Source organism: Salmo trutta, unplaced genomic scaffold (genome assembly GCF_901001165.1).
Source record: "Salmo trutta unplaced genomic scaffold, fSalTru1.1, whole genome shotgun sequence".
Lineage (NCBI taxonomy): Eukaryota > Metazoa > Chordata > Actinopteri > Salmoniformes > Salmonidae > Salmo > Salmo trutta.
This window is the reverse complement of record NW_021822697.1, coordinates 194,000-212,027: the sequence shown is the minus strand read 5'-3', so window position 1 is coordinate 212,027 and position 18,028 is coordinate 194,000. Positions and strand designations below refer to the sequence as shown.

Sequence of the window (18,028 nt, the reverse complement as noted above, 5' to 3'; positions counted from 1 at the left end):
TTATCTGTCTTAGAGTGCAATGTACATGTCAGATATTCCAGCGGGACCCATTCAAATAGTATCTTATGCCAATCTTTAATAGAGGGAACCTTATCACTAATCCACTGTAAAAGTATGTTTTTTCTCGCTGCGAAGGTGAGGATGTTGTAAAGCCTCCTCTTACCCACAGAAGTTACATGCCTACTAGGGAGACCTAACAGTAGAGAAACTGGGTCCAATTCTAGATCGACCCCTAGGATCTTTTCAATCTCTTGCAGAACACCAGACCAATATCTTTGTATTTTGGGACATGAGGGTCTGAATACTTATGTAAATAAGGTATATCTGTTTAATTTTTATTTGCAAAAATTTCTAAAAACATGTTTTTGCTTTGTCATTATGGGGTATTGTGTGTAGATTGATGAGGAACATGTTTTATTTAATCCATTTTAGAATAAGGCTGTAACTTAACAAAATGTGGAAAAAGTAAAGGGGTCTGAATACTTTCCGAAGGCACTGTATATCATACTGAAACACTCCTTAGGATTATTCAGCAGTTCAACAACCATTTCAAATGTCACATCTGTTACCCCCAATATCTATTTTGCCGTCTCCACAATAACCTTCAATCTGGCATTTCTTCTTTCCACAACCCGAGTCGTATTGATAACCTTACCAATAAAAGCTATGAAGTCAACTTTATTCATTCTTCAAAGTGTCCTGGAAACCATCAGAAACACCAGCCCCGACATTAGGTCCACTTAGTCAGGAGCAGCCATGGAAGTTCCATCATTCCACTGTAGTTCCACCAATCTGTCTACCAGCCTCTGCATACAATACATCATGACTAATTCTATATCTCTGAGCCTCTTTCTTCACCTGACATCCACCAAAAGCTGCACAATGCCCCCCCCCCACACACACAATTACAACACAACCTTCACATTGCTTCCACATTTGCAGTAATCCTGTTCACCTTCACACATCGTTTCCCTCCTTTACATTGAACAGCTACATGTCCCATTCTTTGGCATTTAAAACACTGCAATAGGGATGGGACAAATTCTCACATTGAAACTGATGAATCCTCTCTGTACTTGTATGAGCAGCACTGATAAGCTTTCACTTCTTTGACCCTCTTTCCTACTGATCAACCTTTTGGGCCTCAATCTCTCTGCCTCCCTTCACATGTTCTTTAATATCATCTGTGGACATAGATATTGGGACACCAGTGACGACTCCCCTCAACCTAACAGAAGCACCAGGAACATGGTTTTTAATCTTCTTCTCATCACCACTTTTCACTCCAACACATTACTGCTCTTTCTTCCTACCTTCACCACCAGTTCAGGAGCACATACATGTGCCCCGTTACAGAAAGCTGGGCGCATGACGCATGTCACTATTTCACAGGAGAGGCGTTTGAACGTCATCAAACTGTTTTTTTTTCTTCTTCCAGAAATGCCTTCTTGAACATGTGAACTTTCATGTGCCTTAATAACAAACTCGTATATAATCTATAAATATAAATAAAATGTGAAATCACAAAGCTGTTTAGACGCAGAGAAAATACAGAATCTTGCCTAGCCATGATTGGTGGTGATTTTTGTAGTAGCACTTCATCCCAACCTGTAAAATCTGTCAAAAAGGGAAAAGCTAGCAGGTGGATTAAATTGGGGGAAGTGGCTGTTGAGTTCGAAGTTCAAAGTTGGTGAAGATGTATGTCCTGAATGGACAACAGTAGTGTCGAAAAAAACTGGAACAACAATGAAATTGTCTAAAATCGGAGTGGATGTAAACGTCTATGAATGATAACGATTCGCTTCTTGTTTGGATGCATTTGTTGAGAGGGGATGCATATGTGGGAAACCCGTTTGAGGTGTTGAAAATGTTGAATATGTGAAATACACATCGGGAAAAGTGGAGTCTGTCAGAGCGACCAGGAGTGGTCTTATTTTGATTCGTTATATTTCTGAAGAACAGAGGAAGTTTGCAGTGGGCTTCAAGAGAATCCAGAACAACAGAAGTATCGTGCTTTGAACTTGGGAGTAGAACACCTGTCAGAGGAGTCATCTGGGGTGAAGACGGATGTTCAAGTTGAATACATGAAGAGAATTCCTGGTATGGTTGGTGTCCGGGGTCTGACCCGCTGGGTGAATGAAGAAACAGAAGAAAGTCTGTCGGTCCTGTTGTTTTATGATGAAGAGCATCTACCTACACATGTGAAGCTTGGTTATGTCAGATACACTGTAAGAGCTTTCATTCCCAAACCACTGCAGACAAAGCACTGTAAAGGATTTGTCCATGTTTCAAGTGTGTGCAGACTGGCGGAGTATAATGAAGAACGGTGTGTAGAAGGACGACGGTGTTGCACTTGTGGTGGGGATCACGCTCCTGAGTTCCTGGAGTGTCCTGTAAGGGTGAAGGAGATTGAGGTGGAAAAAGTTAGAGCGACCAATCAAATCTCCTATGCAGAGGCGATTAAAAGAATTGAGAAAACAAGTGATGTTTGTGAAGATATGGTAGTGGACGCACCACAGCCTGTAGTAAATGTTTGCTGCCAGTCAAAACATCTCCGGTGTGTTAAAAAGGTAGATTTTGTGGCGTTCATTGCCACAGTTATAAACTGTACGACATTATTGTAGATGCAGCAGAAAAGTATCAGGGACTTTTTACAACGAAAGACTTGCCGGAAGACGGCCCGCCCTCCCAGCATCCCGTTGAGCCTGTGTGGGGATCTGTTGTCTGATTTCGATTATTCTAGGTACTTTTTGGTTGTTTGTTCAGTTTTCTGGGGGAGAATCCGGTTTCCATCCCGCACAGTAGGTGGTGGGATGCCCATTAAATTCTGCAATTAAGCAATAAGGCCCGATGAGGTGTGGTATATGGCCAATATACCACGGCTAAGGGCTGGTCTTATGTATGACGCAACGCGGAGTACCTGGACACAGACATTAGCTGTGGTATACTTTCGCTCCCAAACCACTGCAGAGGAAGCACTGTAAAGGATTTGTCTGTGGCTCAGTTGGTAGAGCATGGTGTTTGCAACGCCAGCATGGTGTGTGTGCAACGCCAGGGTTGTGGGTTCGATTCCCACGGGGGGCCAGTACAAAAAATAAAATAAAATGCATGAAATGAAAATGAAATGTATGTATTCACTACAGTAAGTCGCTCTGGATAAAGCGTCTGCTAAATGACTAAAATATAAATGTAAAAACCCCTGAGGAGCCTTATTGCTATTATAAACTGGTTACCAATGTAATTACAGCAGTAAAACTAAATGGTTTGTCATACCCGTGGTATACGGTCTGATATACCATGGTTTTGAGCCAATCAGAATTCAGGGCTCAAACCACCCAGTTTATAATTGCCAATATACGAGAGAAGAAGAAGGAGGCTGCAAGCTGGGCAGCAGCTGCTTTACACGTGGGATGCACTGTTGAGTGCTACATCCCCAGGATTCGTGCTGATTGTACTGAGATTATGGTGGCCAGTTAAGGGCTATTTGACAAAGAAGGAGAGTGATGGAGTGCTCCATCAGATGACCTGTCCTCCACAATCACCCGACCTCAACCCAATTGAGATGGTTTGGGATGAGATGGACCGCAGAGTGAAGAAAAAGCAGCCAACAAGTGCTCAGCATATGTGGGGATTCCTTCAAGACTGTTGGAAAAACATTCCTCATGAAGCTGGTTGAGAGAATGCCAAGAGTGTGCAACCCTATCAGCAAAGCAAAGGGTGGCTACTTTGAAGAATCTCAAAAATCTCAAATCTATTTAACACTTTTTTGGTTACTACGGGATTCCATATGTGTCATTTCATAGTTTTGATGTCTTCACTATTATTCTACAACGTAGAAAATAGTAAAAATAAAGAAAAGGCCTGTAATGAGTAGATGTGTCCAAACTTTTGACTGGTACTGTATATGGTTAAGTAAGATTAGATTTTTAGGATTTATAGCAATGGTTATCAACTGTATTGCAGGGATGGAACGTAATCGCAGAAAATAGAGGTTGTGGTGGCAGCTGCAGAGGTATTTGGGTGTGTGAGACTTGACATCAGAAGAGTTACAGGGTGTGTTAAGTGGTGGTGTCCCATCCTTTCAGGTTGTTGACCTGAAGTAAATAGATTTACATAGATAAATATTGAGTAGGGTGGTGTTTCCTTTTTTATTTTACTGAGTGTTAGATGGGATAGGGTATTTGTTTATTTTTTTCCAGCAAAGTATAAGGGCATTGTACTTCAGTCCAGTAGGTGGCGGTAATGCAACATTTACTGGATGACAACCACCTTCAAACCTCATCGAAGAAGAAGCCATGATTGGTTGAGATAATAAGGGGGCTTGGACATTCACCAGAAAGAGTCCATTCTGTCACTCAAGGCTTCTCTGTCAAATGGCACCTCCTGCTCTCTGTTACCGTGAACATTTGAAAGATCCATTGGATATATGAACATGTTCATCATGGACAACATGCAACGTGTAGCTACAGCTTTCAATACCAGTGTTGTCCAGTGGTGATTTCAGCATGTCAACCTTGTTGGGGAAAAGATTTGTTTATTTTTTAGATGAATGACAGAAAAGCCACTACACTATAACTGTAAACAATACATTAAATTAACTTCAAACGGGGACAAACGTTGCCCACAAACGTTTAGGATCTACACATGAATCTGTCCGAGAGTGGAGCTGATGGCCGACTGGCTTCAATAAGGATGGTTTCTAATGACTCCTTATGGATTTGTGTAACTGTGTTAGAACAGCATTCTCCTTCAATAAGGATGGTTTCCAATGACTCCTTGTGGATTTGTGTAACTGGGTAAGAACAGCATTCTCCTTCAATAAGGATGGTTTCTAATGACTCCTTGTGGATTTGTGTAACTGGGTTAGAACAGCATTCTCCTTCAATCATAATGAATGTCGACATGAGTTTTAACTTTTGAAGCCACACACACACACACATTATTACATTCACGTTCAGTAAATTCACAAATGATTGTTCTTTAATAATTAACACTTAGCTCTTAAGTATAAGCAACTGTATAAGAAAACGAGCTGCGATGAGGTAGGCCTATTCGTTCAGCAATTCCGAAATGGACAGAGACAGAAATTCAGATGATGTTGAGGCCTTAAGTTTTACTCTTCTTTAAGTCACCACAGAAAAAACAAAAACCCAGACTCAGCGGTTAGCCTACTATTTGAAGTATTTTATTAGGCCTAAGTGGTCTAAAAAGGAAGGACAATACAATCACGAGGATTCACTTTTATAGATAAGACAGACGCACTGAAAAAGCATTGGGAAAACAACCCTCACAATATGAGCTGGAATTACATGGGTATATTACTGAACTTTTTAATGAACAAAAATATTTGAATGGGAAGAGACTGTCACTGGCAAACATGGTTACGAGGAAGGGATACTATAATAATAATATGTTGTTGGGTCTTCACCACCCTCATGGAGAAAATCACTAGAGATAATTATACACAAAGTAAGGAAAAACAATTAAATGCATCATTCTTACATTACCTAAAATTATTAATAAGCTACTAATGAGATAGACCTATATAAGCAATATAACAACGCAAATGTACAAACTATGGCAAAAAGCTCTGGCCACATTCAGCACAGCTGTAAGGTTTCTCTTCTGTGTGAACTCTATTGTGCATTATAAAGGTCTGATGATCTTGCTAAAGCCTTCCCACGGACAGAACAGGGTTAAGGTTTCTCCCCAATGCATCTCCTTTGTGTGTCCAGAGGTGTGGTTTTATAAGGTCTGCTCGTCTAAAACTCTTCCCACACACAGAACAGCTGTACGATTTCTCTCCTGTGTGCATTGTCATTTGTCTTTTCAGATCAAATAACCGTTGCCAGTCTTTCCCACACACAGAGCAACTGTATCTGTGAGCTTTGAGATTCCCCTAGGTTTTTTTAGGTTCTCTTGATGTAGAGGCTCTCCCCTCCGAACTCTCGTCTGTGTGAATGAGAAAACATAGGTTAAAAGGTCCAATGCAGTCAAAAATGTGATTTCCTGTCTTTTATACACATTAACACACTATGAGGTTGGAAAAATACTGTGAAATGAGTTTAATACCCTTTTAGTGTAAGAGCTGTTTGAATTTGAAATTTCAGCCTGTTTTGGTGGGATGGAGTTTTGGCCTGCCTGGTGACATCACCAAGAGAGTTCCAACCCTCTCTGCTAATAACAGCTCGTTTTCAGTTTTCCCCTCCCTACTCAGACAACTCCCAGACAGTCCTAGCAAAATTCTTGCTTGAGATATTGCTCTTATCTAAGAAGCTATTTCTGTTTATTTTTGACCATTTTAATTGAAAACAATCACAGCAAGGTACTTAATTTTTACCCAGAAATGACTTCATATGGAGTTAAAAATGGCCGCATTGGATTTTTAAATAAAAGAGCGATGTTCATTCAAAGTCAATATTGTATTAATGTAATTCATGGCTGTTCTGCTTCCACTTACCGAGACGATGAAGATCCCAACCAACCTCTTCTCCATCTGAATTAATCAGACCACCAACTTCCTCTTCCTCATCTTCTCCCTCCCTCTCTCCTTCAATTGTAACAGGGTTTTGAAACTCAACAGGTGGTAAACCAGCATGAGTTTTATGGTGTCTTTGAAGTTTTTGAGAACTAATGAAGCTCTGGCCGCATTTAGCGCAGCTGTAAGGTTTCTCTCCTGTATGATATCTGTGGTGGACTTTAAGGCCGGCTAATCTTACAAAACTCTTCTTACAGACAGGACAAGGGTGTCGTTTCTCTCCAGTGTGCACTGACTGGTGGTCTTCAAGATACCCCTTCTCACTGAAACACTTCCCACACACAGAACAGTAGTGGGGTTTCCCTGCATGTTGCAGAGAGTGGTCCTTTAACTGATCTGGACGGCTGAAACACTTCCCACACACAGAACAGCAGTGGGGTTTCCCTGCGTGTTGCAGAGAGTGGTCCTTTAACTGATCTGGACGGCCGAAACCCTTCCCACACACAGAGCAGGAGTAAGGTTTCTCTTCTGCGTGTAACCACTGGTGCCTTTTCAAGGCTGAGGCGAAACCAAACCTCTTGTCACATTTGGAGCAGACATAAGGTTTCTCTCCAGTGTGCACTTTCTGGTGGTCTTGAAGATGTCTTTTTACACGGAACTGCTTTCCACACACAGAGCAAGGGTATGGCTTTTCTCCTGTGTGTATTCTCATGTGTATTAGTAGTGATGATAGCTTTTGGCAATCTCTTCCGCACACTGAACAGCAGTGAGAGCTCTTTGCTGTGTGATTCTCCTGTTTTTTTTTAAGTTCTCCTGATGTAGAGGGAGTCACTTCACTGTAAGTGCAATGGTCATGTCTCTCTGCTGTGGGATAAGATGGGATGGATAAACTATGCGAAAATGTGGAACTGTCACTATATATTTTTTCCTTTGAATAACTGAAAGTAATATAAAACATTATTAAAAAACATTTTTGCAATTCAAGCCCTTACAGAATAAGTCCCTTTAACTTACCAAAAGCAGGATCCTCTTCCTCCTCTTTCACTTTGATAACCAGTGCTGGTGAAAGACCAGACACTTCTACAGCTACAGACACTTGACTCTCTCCTGAGTGCGTTCTCAGGTGTTTGGTAAGATTTGACGATGAAGAAAAACTCTCCCCACACACAGAGCAACTGTACAGCTTCTCTCCTGTGTGCACAGTCTGGTGTTTTTTCAGGTTTCCTTTGTCACTGAATTGCTTCCCACAGACAGAGCAGGAGTAAGGTTTTTCTCCCGTGTGAGTTCTCATATGTATTTGTAGTTTTGATAACTTCTGACAGTTTTTTCCACACACTGAACAGCAGTGAATCTTCTTAGCTGTATGATTCCCCTGGTTTTGTTCAGGTAGTGCTGATGTAGAGGGACTCCCTTCACTGTCAGAGCAGTGGTCATGTCTCTCTGCTGTGGGATAAGATGGGATGGATAAACAATACATAATGTGGAACTAACTAACTATATATATATATATTTCCTTTGAATAACTGAAAGTGATGCAAAGATTGATAAAAAATAAAAAGGTTTGGCAATTCATGCCCTTACAGAATAAGTCCCTTAAACTTACCAAAAGCAGGATCCTCTTCCTCCTCTTTCACTTTAATAACCAGTGCTGGTGTCAGACCATGACTCTCTCCTGTGTGCGTTCTCTGGTGTTTGGTAAGAATTGACGATGAAGAGAAACTCTCCCCGCACACGGAGCAACTGTACAGCTTCTCTCCTGTGTGCAACGTCTGGTGTTTTTTCAGGTTTCCTTTGTCACTGAATTGCTTCCCACAGACAGAGCAGGAGTAAGGTTTTTCTCCTGTGTGAGTTCTCATATGTATTTGTAGTTTTGATAACTTGTGACAGTTTTTTCCACACACTGAACAAAAGTGAATCTTCTTAGATGTGTGATTCTCCTGGTGTTGTTCAGGTAGTCCTGATGTAGAGGGACTCCCTTCACTGTCAAAGCAGTGGTAATGTCTCTCTGCTGTGGGATAAGATGGGATGGATAAACTATGCAAAAATGTGGAACTGTAACTATACATATTTTTCCCCTTCGAATAACAAAGTAATGCAAAGATTGATAAAAACAAATGTTTTGCAATTCAAGCCCTTACAGAATAAGTCCCTTTAACTTACCAAAAGCAGGATCCTCTTCCTCCTCTTTCACTTTAATAACCAGTGCTGGTGAAAGACCAGACTCTTCTACAGCTACAGACACTTGACTCTCTCCTGTGTGCGTTCTCAGGTGTTTGGTAAGATTTGACGATGAAGAGAAACTTTCCCCACACACGGAGCAACTGTACAGTTTCTCTCCTGTGTGCAACGTCTGGTGTTTTTTCAGGTTTCCTTTCTCACTGAATTGTTTCCCACAGACAGAGCAGGAGTAAGGTTTTTCTCCTGTGTGAGTTCTCATATGTATTTGTAGTTTTGATAACTTGTGACAGTTTTTTCCACACACTGAACAGCAGTGAATCTTCTTAGCTGTGTGATTCTTCTGGTGTTGTTCAGGTAGTCCTGATGTAGAGGGACTCCCTTCGCTCTCAGAGCAGTGGTCAGGTCTCTCTGCTGTGGTAAAGACATGAGTATGGATTAACTCAAATTAGTCAACACCCTGACTAAGTCAAAATGTTTGTTCCTGACTAAACAGAAAATAAATATTGTGAAATTATAGGGTCCATACTTTTCTCGAAAATTCTACGTTAGCTTTTCCCATGAGATAACCTGGCACAGTTAGCACTAAGCTAACCACCAGAGGGATATTTTAAACCTCCAAATCAAATCAAATGTTATTGGTTGTGTACACAGAGTATTCTGCCGTTGTTATAGCAGGTGAAGCTAAATGCTTATGTTACCTAACAATATAAAACAATATATACAAATCCCACCAAAATGTATCAGAACAGTCCGGAATATATATATAATGGTATGTATAGACAGTATGGACAGTATATGAATAGAAACGGTGTGTACAGCAGTAGTTAAATAGGATGGTTTGTATAGACAGTATATGTATAGAAAAGGTGTGTACAGCAGTAGTTAAATAGGATGGTGTGTATAGACAGTATATGAATAGAAAAAGGTGTGTATAGACAGTACAGACAGTATATGAATAGAAAAGGTGTGTACAGCAGTAGTTAAATAGGATGACCATTGACTAGAATAAAGTATATACATATGAAGTCAGTAAAACAGGATATAAACATAATTGCACATCATCTGCACATCTATCACTCCAGTATTAATGCTAAATTGTAATTATTTCGCCTCTGTAGCCTACCTCCCTTTTTAAACTATTATTATTATTTATTTCACCTTTATTTAACCAGGTAGGCCAGTTGAGAACAAGTTCTCATTTACAACTGTGACCTGGCCAAGATAAAGCAAAGCAACAACACAGAGTTACACATCGAATAAACAAACATACAGTCAATATCACAATAGAAAAGTCTATATACAGTATGTGCAAATGAGGTAAGATTAGGGAGGTAAGGCAATAAATAGGCCATAGTTGCAAAGTAACTACAATTTAGCAATTAAACACTGGAGTGATAGATGTGCAGAAGATGAATGTGCAAGTAGAGATACTGCGGTGCAAAGGAGAAGAAAAAAAACAATATGGGGATGGGGTAGTTGGATGGGCTATTTACAGATGGGCTATGTACAGGTGATATTGAATTAAGCAGATAGTCCATCTGTAGCTGCTATACAGATAGTCACACTATCTGTTGATAAGCAACTGCTTGCCAAGGTTACGGTTAGGGTTATGTTTAGAATAACGGTAAGGTTAGGGCCAGGGTTATGTTTAGAATAAGGGTAAGGCTAGGCCAAGGGTTATATTTAGAATAAGGGTAAGGTTAGGGCTGGTTGACAGATAGTTTGCTCAGGTGGTAGGTCATGGCACTTGTAACGCCAGGGTTGTGGTTCGATTCCCACGGAGGACAAGTACAAAAAAAAAGTGTGAAAAAGTAACTAACTGGAAGTCGCTCTGGATCAGAGAGTCTGCTAAATGACTCATTACTGTAGTGGCTCTGGATCAGAGAGTCTGCTAAATGACTCATTACTGTAGTGGCTCTGGATCAGAGAGTCTGCTAAATTACTACAATGTAAATGTATTAGTTGACATGCTACTGATAGTCTGTAGAAAATCTACAGGTGGACTATCCAAATAAAGTGTTACCAATTAAACTGCTATATATGGAATGGAACTGTATATCTCTGAGATTTAATTAAGCATGTTTATTTACCAGTATTATCCACGTCCCAGTCTTCCTCCTCCTTGACTACAATGTTAAATCTGGGTATTTCTCTATGGTTAGAGTCAGGAACCAGTGAATCTGGAGGATTAGGTTCAGTGGAGCAGGAGAGAGGGGGGTTGGATGGGTCAGCAGAATCCTAAAACAAAGAATAAGAATTAATTAGTTACATATACCCATTGACCCATTCTGTGGTTCCCCATCAGAACCCAAAATATAAACTTGTTTTACTCCAATGTTTGTAAACAAAGTAAATGTAAACAAACACTGTATAACCTCAAAACATGGTTAAAACTATAATTTTCATATCATGGATGGTCAGTCCTTGCATCAATAGCCCTGTTTATGAATTTGAGAGTGGTTACATTTCTTCAGCCCACCCCTCAGCTTTTATTAGCTTTAAAGAGGGGAAGCAAGACGCTTTGTGATTGTTTCAACTGATGATTGCCACTTTAATAAATAGCTAAATGAATTAGCTAACTAGCTGATACTTTAGGCATAGCCATCCCGACTGGTTTAGCATTAGCTATAGACATTCTCACCTCATTCATCGTGAATTCTTCAGAAATAGTTTCCTATGAACGTTTTGGGTCACTCAATTAAACTAAAGCAGATTCTTCTCAAATCCCCGACTGTTCACCACGAGGTCACATTAGCTAGCGGATTACTTTCCATACAACTCAGCTAGCTATCTAGCTAGGCCAACGGTAGCTAGATAATTTACTTTCCTAGACTCGATAGCAAAACTATATGAAATGGTCGTTGAAAATATCGCTAGTTCCACGTATATAGTCCGAGTTGGGCAATATCAAAGTCTAATTTAAACGACATCAAATGATATCGGACACATTTCACACACTACCAAACTAAGCTAGCTAGCTATCAACATAAGCATCTTCTTTCTTCCCGGCCAGCTTCCGGGTTAGATTATTCTGTCTATCCGCATTACCTCAAATCAGCAGAAGGCTCTTTGGGACACTAGCTTGTTACTAACGTTACAGTTTGATAGAAACCTGAGGAATTATTGACAATATTTACCTGTACACTAAATAATATATTCATGGTTAGCTACCAGCTAGCTACATTAGTCATTTCCTCCTTCCGGTCTAACTTCCGGTCCATACCAGACTCTGCTGCCGACTCATTCTGCATTACCGCCACCACCAGTTCATCTTTTTCTATGGCATCATGGCGGTCCGCAAACAAACGTTTAAGTGCACGCCGCCACCTACTGTGCTGGAATGTACGATCAATCATGATCTGACCAATTCTGTACTACCATGAAAATATCATATCAGCCAAATACTAACTTCAACCACCCCCCTCCCTCCCAAAACACTCCCCAACCCTCCTAGCCCATTAAACTGTATGTATATCATGCTGAGACACTTCCCCTTAGTATTGTTCAGCATGTCAAGAACCATTTCAAATGTAACATCTGTTACACCCAATATCTCTATGTCTCCACAATAATCTTCAATCTGGCATTTCTTCTTTCCACAACCCGAGTCGTATTGATAACCTTACCAATAAAAGCTATGAATTCAACTTTATTCATTATCAAAGTGTCCTTTGACACCAGACATTCATGAGAGCAAGATTTCTGAACAGAACCTCCAAACCAGCAGAAACACCAGCCAGGACCAGCAGAAACACAACCAACATTAGGTCCAGTTGTTCAATCAGTCCTCACTGCAGTTTCAGCAATCTGTCTTAACAGCCTCTGCATACGATACATCATGACTAATTCTATATCTCTGAGCCCCTCTAGCCTCTCTCTGCACCTGGCATCTACCAAATCGGTACCGAGTCAATGTGCGGGGTTACAGGTTAGTTGAGGTAATTTGTACATGTAGGTAGGGGCAAAGTGACTATGCATAGATAATAAGCAGCGAGTAGCAGCAGTGTAAAAATAAAGGAGGGGGGTCAATGTAAATAGTCCGGAAGGCCATTTGATGAATTGTTCAGCAGTCTTATGGCTTGGTGGTAGAAGCTGATAAGGAGCTTTTTGGACATCGACTTGGCGCTCCGGTACCACTTTCCATGCGGTAGCAGAGAGAACAGTCTATGACTTGGGTGACAGGAGTCTTTGACAATTTGTTGGGCCTTCCTCTGACACAGCCTAGTATATACAGTACCAGTCAAAAGTTTGGACACGCCAACTCATTCAACCTGTCAAAAGTCAGTGAGGACACGTGCTAGTTGGTCCGCGCATGTAGATGTCCTGGTAATCTGTCTGGCCCTGCGGCTTTGTGAATGTTGACCTGTTTATAGGTCTTGCTCACATCGGCAACAGAAAGCAGGATCACACAGTCATCCGGAACAGCTGGTGCTCTCATGCATGCTTCAGTGTTGTCCCGCTCCTTGAAAGTGGCAGCTCTAGCCTTTAGCTCGGTGCGGATGTTACCTGTAATCCATGGCTTCTGGTTGGGACATGGATGTACGTTCACTGTGGGGATGACATCGTCAATGCACTTCTTGATGAAGCCTGTGACTGAGATGGTATACTCCTCAATGCCATTTATTTTTTATTTATTTTTTATTTCACCTTTATTTAACCAGGTAAGTTCTCATTTACAACTGCAACCTGGCCAAGATAAAGCAAAGCAGTTCGACACATACAACAACACAGAGTTACACATGGAGTAAAACAAACATAGTCAATAATACAGTAGAAAAAATAAGTCTATATACAATGTGAGCAAATGAGGTGAGATAAGGGAGGTAAAGGCAATAAATAGGCCATGGTGGCGAAGTAAATACAATATAGCAAGTAAAACACTGGAATGGTAGATTTGCAGTGGATGAATGTGCAAAGTAGAAATACTGGGGTGCAAAGGAGCAAAATAAATAAATAAATACAGTAGGGGAAGAGGTAGTTGTTTGGGCTAATTATAGATGAGCTATGTACAGATGCAGAAATCTGTGAGCTGCTCTGACAGATGGTGCTTAAAGCTAGAGGGAGATAAGTGTTTCCAGTTTCAGAGATTTTTGTAGTTCGTTCCAGTTATTGGCAGCAGAGAACTGGAAGGAGAGGTGGCCAAAGGAGGAATTGGCTTTGGGGGTGACCAGTGAGATATACGTGCTGGAGCGCGTGCTACGGGTGGGTGCTGCTATGGTGACCAGCGAGCTGAGATAAGGGGGGACTTTACCTAGCAGGGTCTTGTAGATGACCTGGAGCCAGTGGGTTTGGCGACGAGTATGAAGCGAAGGCCAGCCAACGAGAGCGTGCAGGTCGCAGTGGTGGGTAGTATATGGGGCTTTGGTGACAAAACGGATGGCACTGCGATAGACTACATCCAGTTTATTGAGTAGGGTATTGGAGGCTATTTTGTAAATGACATCGCCGAAGTCGAGGATCGGTAGGATGGTCAGTTTTACGAGGGTATGTTTGGCAGCATGAGTGAAGGATGCTTTGTTGTGAAATAGGAAGCCAATTCTAGATTTAACTTTGGATTGGAGATGTTTGATGTGAGTCTGGAAGGAGAGTTTACAGTCTAGCCAGACACCTAGGTATTTGTAGTTGTCCACATATTCTAAGTCAGAACCGTCCAGAGTAGTGATACTGGACGGGCGGGCAGGTGCAGGCAGCGATTGGTTGAAGAGCATGCATTTAGTTTTACTTGTATTTAAGAGCAGTTGGAGGCCACGGAAGGAGAGTTGTATGGCATTGAAATTCGTCTGGAGGGTTGTTAACACAGTGTCTAAAGAAGGGCCAGAAGTATACAGAATTGGCTGAATCCCGGAACATATTCTAGTCTATGCTAGCAAAACAGTCCTGTTGCGTAGCATCTGCGTCATCTGACCACTTACGTATTGAGCGAGTCACTGGTACTTCCTGCTTTAGTTTTAGCTTGTAAGCAGGAATCAGGAGGATTGAATTATGGTTAGATTTGCCAAATGTTGTATTTGTATTTATTAGGGATGCCCATTAGCTGCTGTCAAGGTAGCTACTCTTCCTGGGGTCCAAACACACCAAAGCACCCACATTACATATAAAACAAAAGATAAAACAGTGAACTATGTTTGTACTGAATGAACTAAAGATAAAACCGTACATCAAGTGGTCTAGAGTTCTGGTTGCACAAGTGACATGCTGGTAGAAATGAATTAAAACCGATTTTTGTTAAAGAAGAATGGTAGAAAGTAGAGTGAGCTGAAGACAGGAGGAGAAATGTGAGTTAATGAGGGTGAAGTATCAGAGGTGGTAGGTGTGGTGAAGTTCTCGGAGCCCGAGGCACTGAGGGTCAGGATAAAGATGAGTCTGTGACAGTAGGAGTGAAGTTTTTTGGAAAAAGTGGACCCCTGCCTTATGGCTGATCCATTAGTGGTTTCAGGCTGGGTGAAAACAGAGTTGGGTGCTGTGGAATTGGTGAGGGTAACCAGAAGTGGTCTTCTGATAATTGTTTGTGTTTCTGCTGGTCAGAGGGAGCAGGTGCTCCGTGTTAAACGAATGGGGGCAAGAAATGTGAATTGTTTTTGCTCTCAAGAAAAGGGCACCATTGAAAGGAGTGATTACTGGGGTAGTGGTAAATGTGAAAGTTGAGCAACTGAAGGAGAAGATTCCCGGTGTTTGGGATGCTCGTCGCTTGTTTGCGACACAGACGGTGTTATGAGTGGTGAAACAGAAGAGTCGTTGTCTGTTCTTTGATGTTGAGTCTTTGCCTAAGTGATGTTAGGATATACAAATGATCCTGTACAAGCTTTTGTGCTGAATACAATACGTTGTTACAGGTGTCAAGCTTATGGCAGCATTGTGTAGCAGGGAGGTTCCTAGGTGTTTTTATTTTTTACCTTTATTTAACTAGGCAAGTCAGTTAAGAACAAATTCTTATTTTCAATGACAGCCTAGGAACAGTGGGTTAACTGCCTTGTTCAGGGGCAGAAGGACATATTTTTACCTTGTCAGCTCAAAGATTTGATCTTGCAACCTTTTGGTTACCAGTCCAACGCTCTAACCACTAGGCTACCTGCAGCCCCTACCTGCCGACAAAGGAATGTGCAGCATTGGGGAAAGTAGTGGTATGTGTAAGGGTGCCTATGGGTCTGGGGATCAGAGATGTCCGGTGTGAGAGAGGCAGGTTGAGATTTCCAGGGTTAGAGTAGTGCAGAAGTTGTCATATGCTGAGGCAGTGAAGGAAGTAGAGGAAGATGGGTCAAGGGGGAGGGATCCTGAGAGGGGTGTGAGTAATAGATCTGTACCAGTCCAGAGGGATAGGCCGAGGAGTGATATATGTTTCAGTAAGATTGGATTTTTAGCATTTATAGCAATGGTTATAAACTGTACTGCAGGGATGGAACGTAATCGCAGAAAATAGAGGTTGTGGTGGCAGCTCCAGAGAGGTATTTGGCCTGAAGTAGGAATAAATAGATTTAAATAGATAAAAATAGAGTAGGGTGGTTTATTTATAGCATTTTTTACTGAGTGTTAGATGGGATAGGGTATTTGTTTATTTTTTTCAAGCAAAGTATAAGGGAGTTATACTCCAGTCCAGTAGGTGGCGGTAATGCAACATTTATTGGATGCCAACTGCTGTTAAACCTCATCGAAGAAGAAGCCATGATGGTTGAGATAATAAGGGGGCTTGGACATTCACCAGAAAGAGTCCATTCTGTCACTCAAGGCTTCTCTGTCAAATGGCACCTCCTGCTCTCTGTTACCGTGGATATTTGAAAGATCCATTGGATTTAGTCATATGTTCATCATGGACAACATGCAACGTGTAGCTACAGGTCTCAATAATAATGTTGTCCTAAATACAGCTCTGTCTTTTGTGGCTAAAGCAGTCTGGACTGGTTGAAGCCCAGTGGGAAGGATTATTCTGAAAGTTTTTGTCTGCCGTGAATCACCATAATCCATACATTGGTAAGAGTCTATAGTTAAAATGCCAAGATAGTTACCTGCACAGTACCAGTCAAATGATGACACACACCTACTCATTCCAGGGTTTTTCTTTATTTTGACTATTTTCTACATTGTAGAATAATAGTGAAGACATCAAAACTATGAAATAACACATATGAAATCATGAAGTAACCAAAAAAGTGTTAAACAAATCAAAATATATTTTATATTTGAGATTCTTCAAAGTAACCACCCTTTGCCTTGATGACAGCTTTGCACACTCTTGGCATTCTCTCAACCAGCTTCATTAGATAGTCACCTGGAATGCATTTCAATTAACAGGTGTGCCTTGTTAAAAGTTAATTTGTGGAATTTCTTTCCTTCTTAATGCGTTTGAGCCCATCAGTTGTGTTGTGACAAGGTAGGGGTGGTATACAGAAGATAGCCCTATTTGGTAAAAGACCAAGTCCATATTACGGCAAGAACAGCTCAAATAAGCAAAGAGAAACAACAGTCCATCATTACTTTAAGACATGAAGGTCAGTCAATACGGAAAATGTCAAGAACTTTGTTTCTTCAAGTGCAGTCGCAAAAACCATCAAGCGCTATGATGAAACTGGCTCTCATGAGGACCGTCACAGGAAAGGAAGACCCAGAGTTATCTCTACTGCAGAAGATAAGTTCATTAGAGTTAACTGCACCTGAAATTGCAGCCCAAATAAATGCTTCAGAGTTCAAGTAACTGTCACGTCCTGACCCTAGTAAGATGTCATTTCCTATAGTAGAGTAGGGCAGGGCGTGACAGGGGGTGTTTTGGGTTGTTCTATGTTTTCTATTTCTATGTGTATGTTCTAGTTTTTCTATTTCTATGTTGGGATTGTTTGGAGTTGATCTCTAATTGGATCCTCATTGCCTCTGATTAGAGATCATATTTAAGTAGGGGTTTTTCGCATTGTTGTTTGTGGGTTATTATCTTTTAAGTTGTGTGTTTTCCTCTCTGCGTCACGGTTTGTTGGTTTTGTGTTTTCAAGTATTTACTAGTCACTAGTCTGGCGCCTCCTATGCCAGCCCCACGCATCAGGCCTCCAGTGCGCCTGCCCAGTCCGGGGTGTCCTGTTCCTGCTCCTCGCACTCTTCCTCCAGTGCGCATCCATAACCCGGTACAGCCAGTGCCTGCTGTGAGCACTCGGTCCTTAGTGCGTCTCCCCAGTCCGGTGAGACCGATTCCTGCTCCTCGAAAAAAGCCTTCAGTATGCATCCATAACCCGGTACGGCCAGTGCCTGCTGTGAGCACTCGGCCCTTAGTGCGTCTCCCCAGTCCGGTGAGACCGATTCCTGCTCCTCGTAAGGAGCCTTCAGCGGCGGTCTGCAACCCAGAGCCTTCAGAGGCGGTCTGCAGCCCAGAGCCTTCAGCGGCGGTCTGCAGCC

The 18,028-nt window shown here is 41.6% G+C and overlaps 1 protein-coding gene across 7 annotated transcripts; it reads right to left on the bottom strand.

Annotated features, from left to right (window-relative positions):
• Window positions 1–5,163: 5,163 nt before the first annotated feature.
• LOC115183731 (zinc finger protein 345) lies at window positions 5,164–11,912 on the bottom strand. Of its 7 annotated transcripts, none has more exons than XM_029744807.1 (7): window positions 11,794–11,901; window positions 10,747–10,894; window positions 8,639–9,067; window positions 8,082–8,486; window positions 7,493–7,921; window positions 6,461–7,342; window positions 5,164–5,952 (listed from the first exon to the last, which is right to left on the bottom strand). In XM_029744807.1, exons 1-7 carry the CDS (start codon window positions 11,815–11,817, stop codon window positions 5,900–5,902), a joined length of 2,370 nt encoding a protein of 789 aa, XP_029600667.1. In that variant the 5' UTR covers window positions 11,818–11,901; the 3' UTR covers window positions 5,164–5,899. The 7 variants fall into 7 exon arrangements, with proteins under 7 accessions (XP_029600667.1, XP_029600668.1, XP_029600669.1 ...); XM_029744808.1 differs by having other exon boundaries at window positions 7,493–7,918; XM_029744809.1 differs by having other exon boundaries at window positions 8,639–9,064.
• Window positions 11,913–18,028: the final 6,116 nt, after the last annotated feature.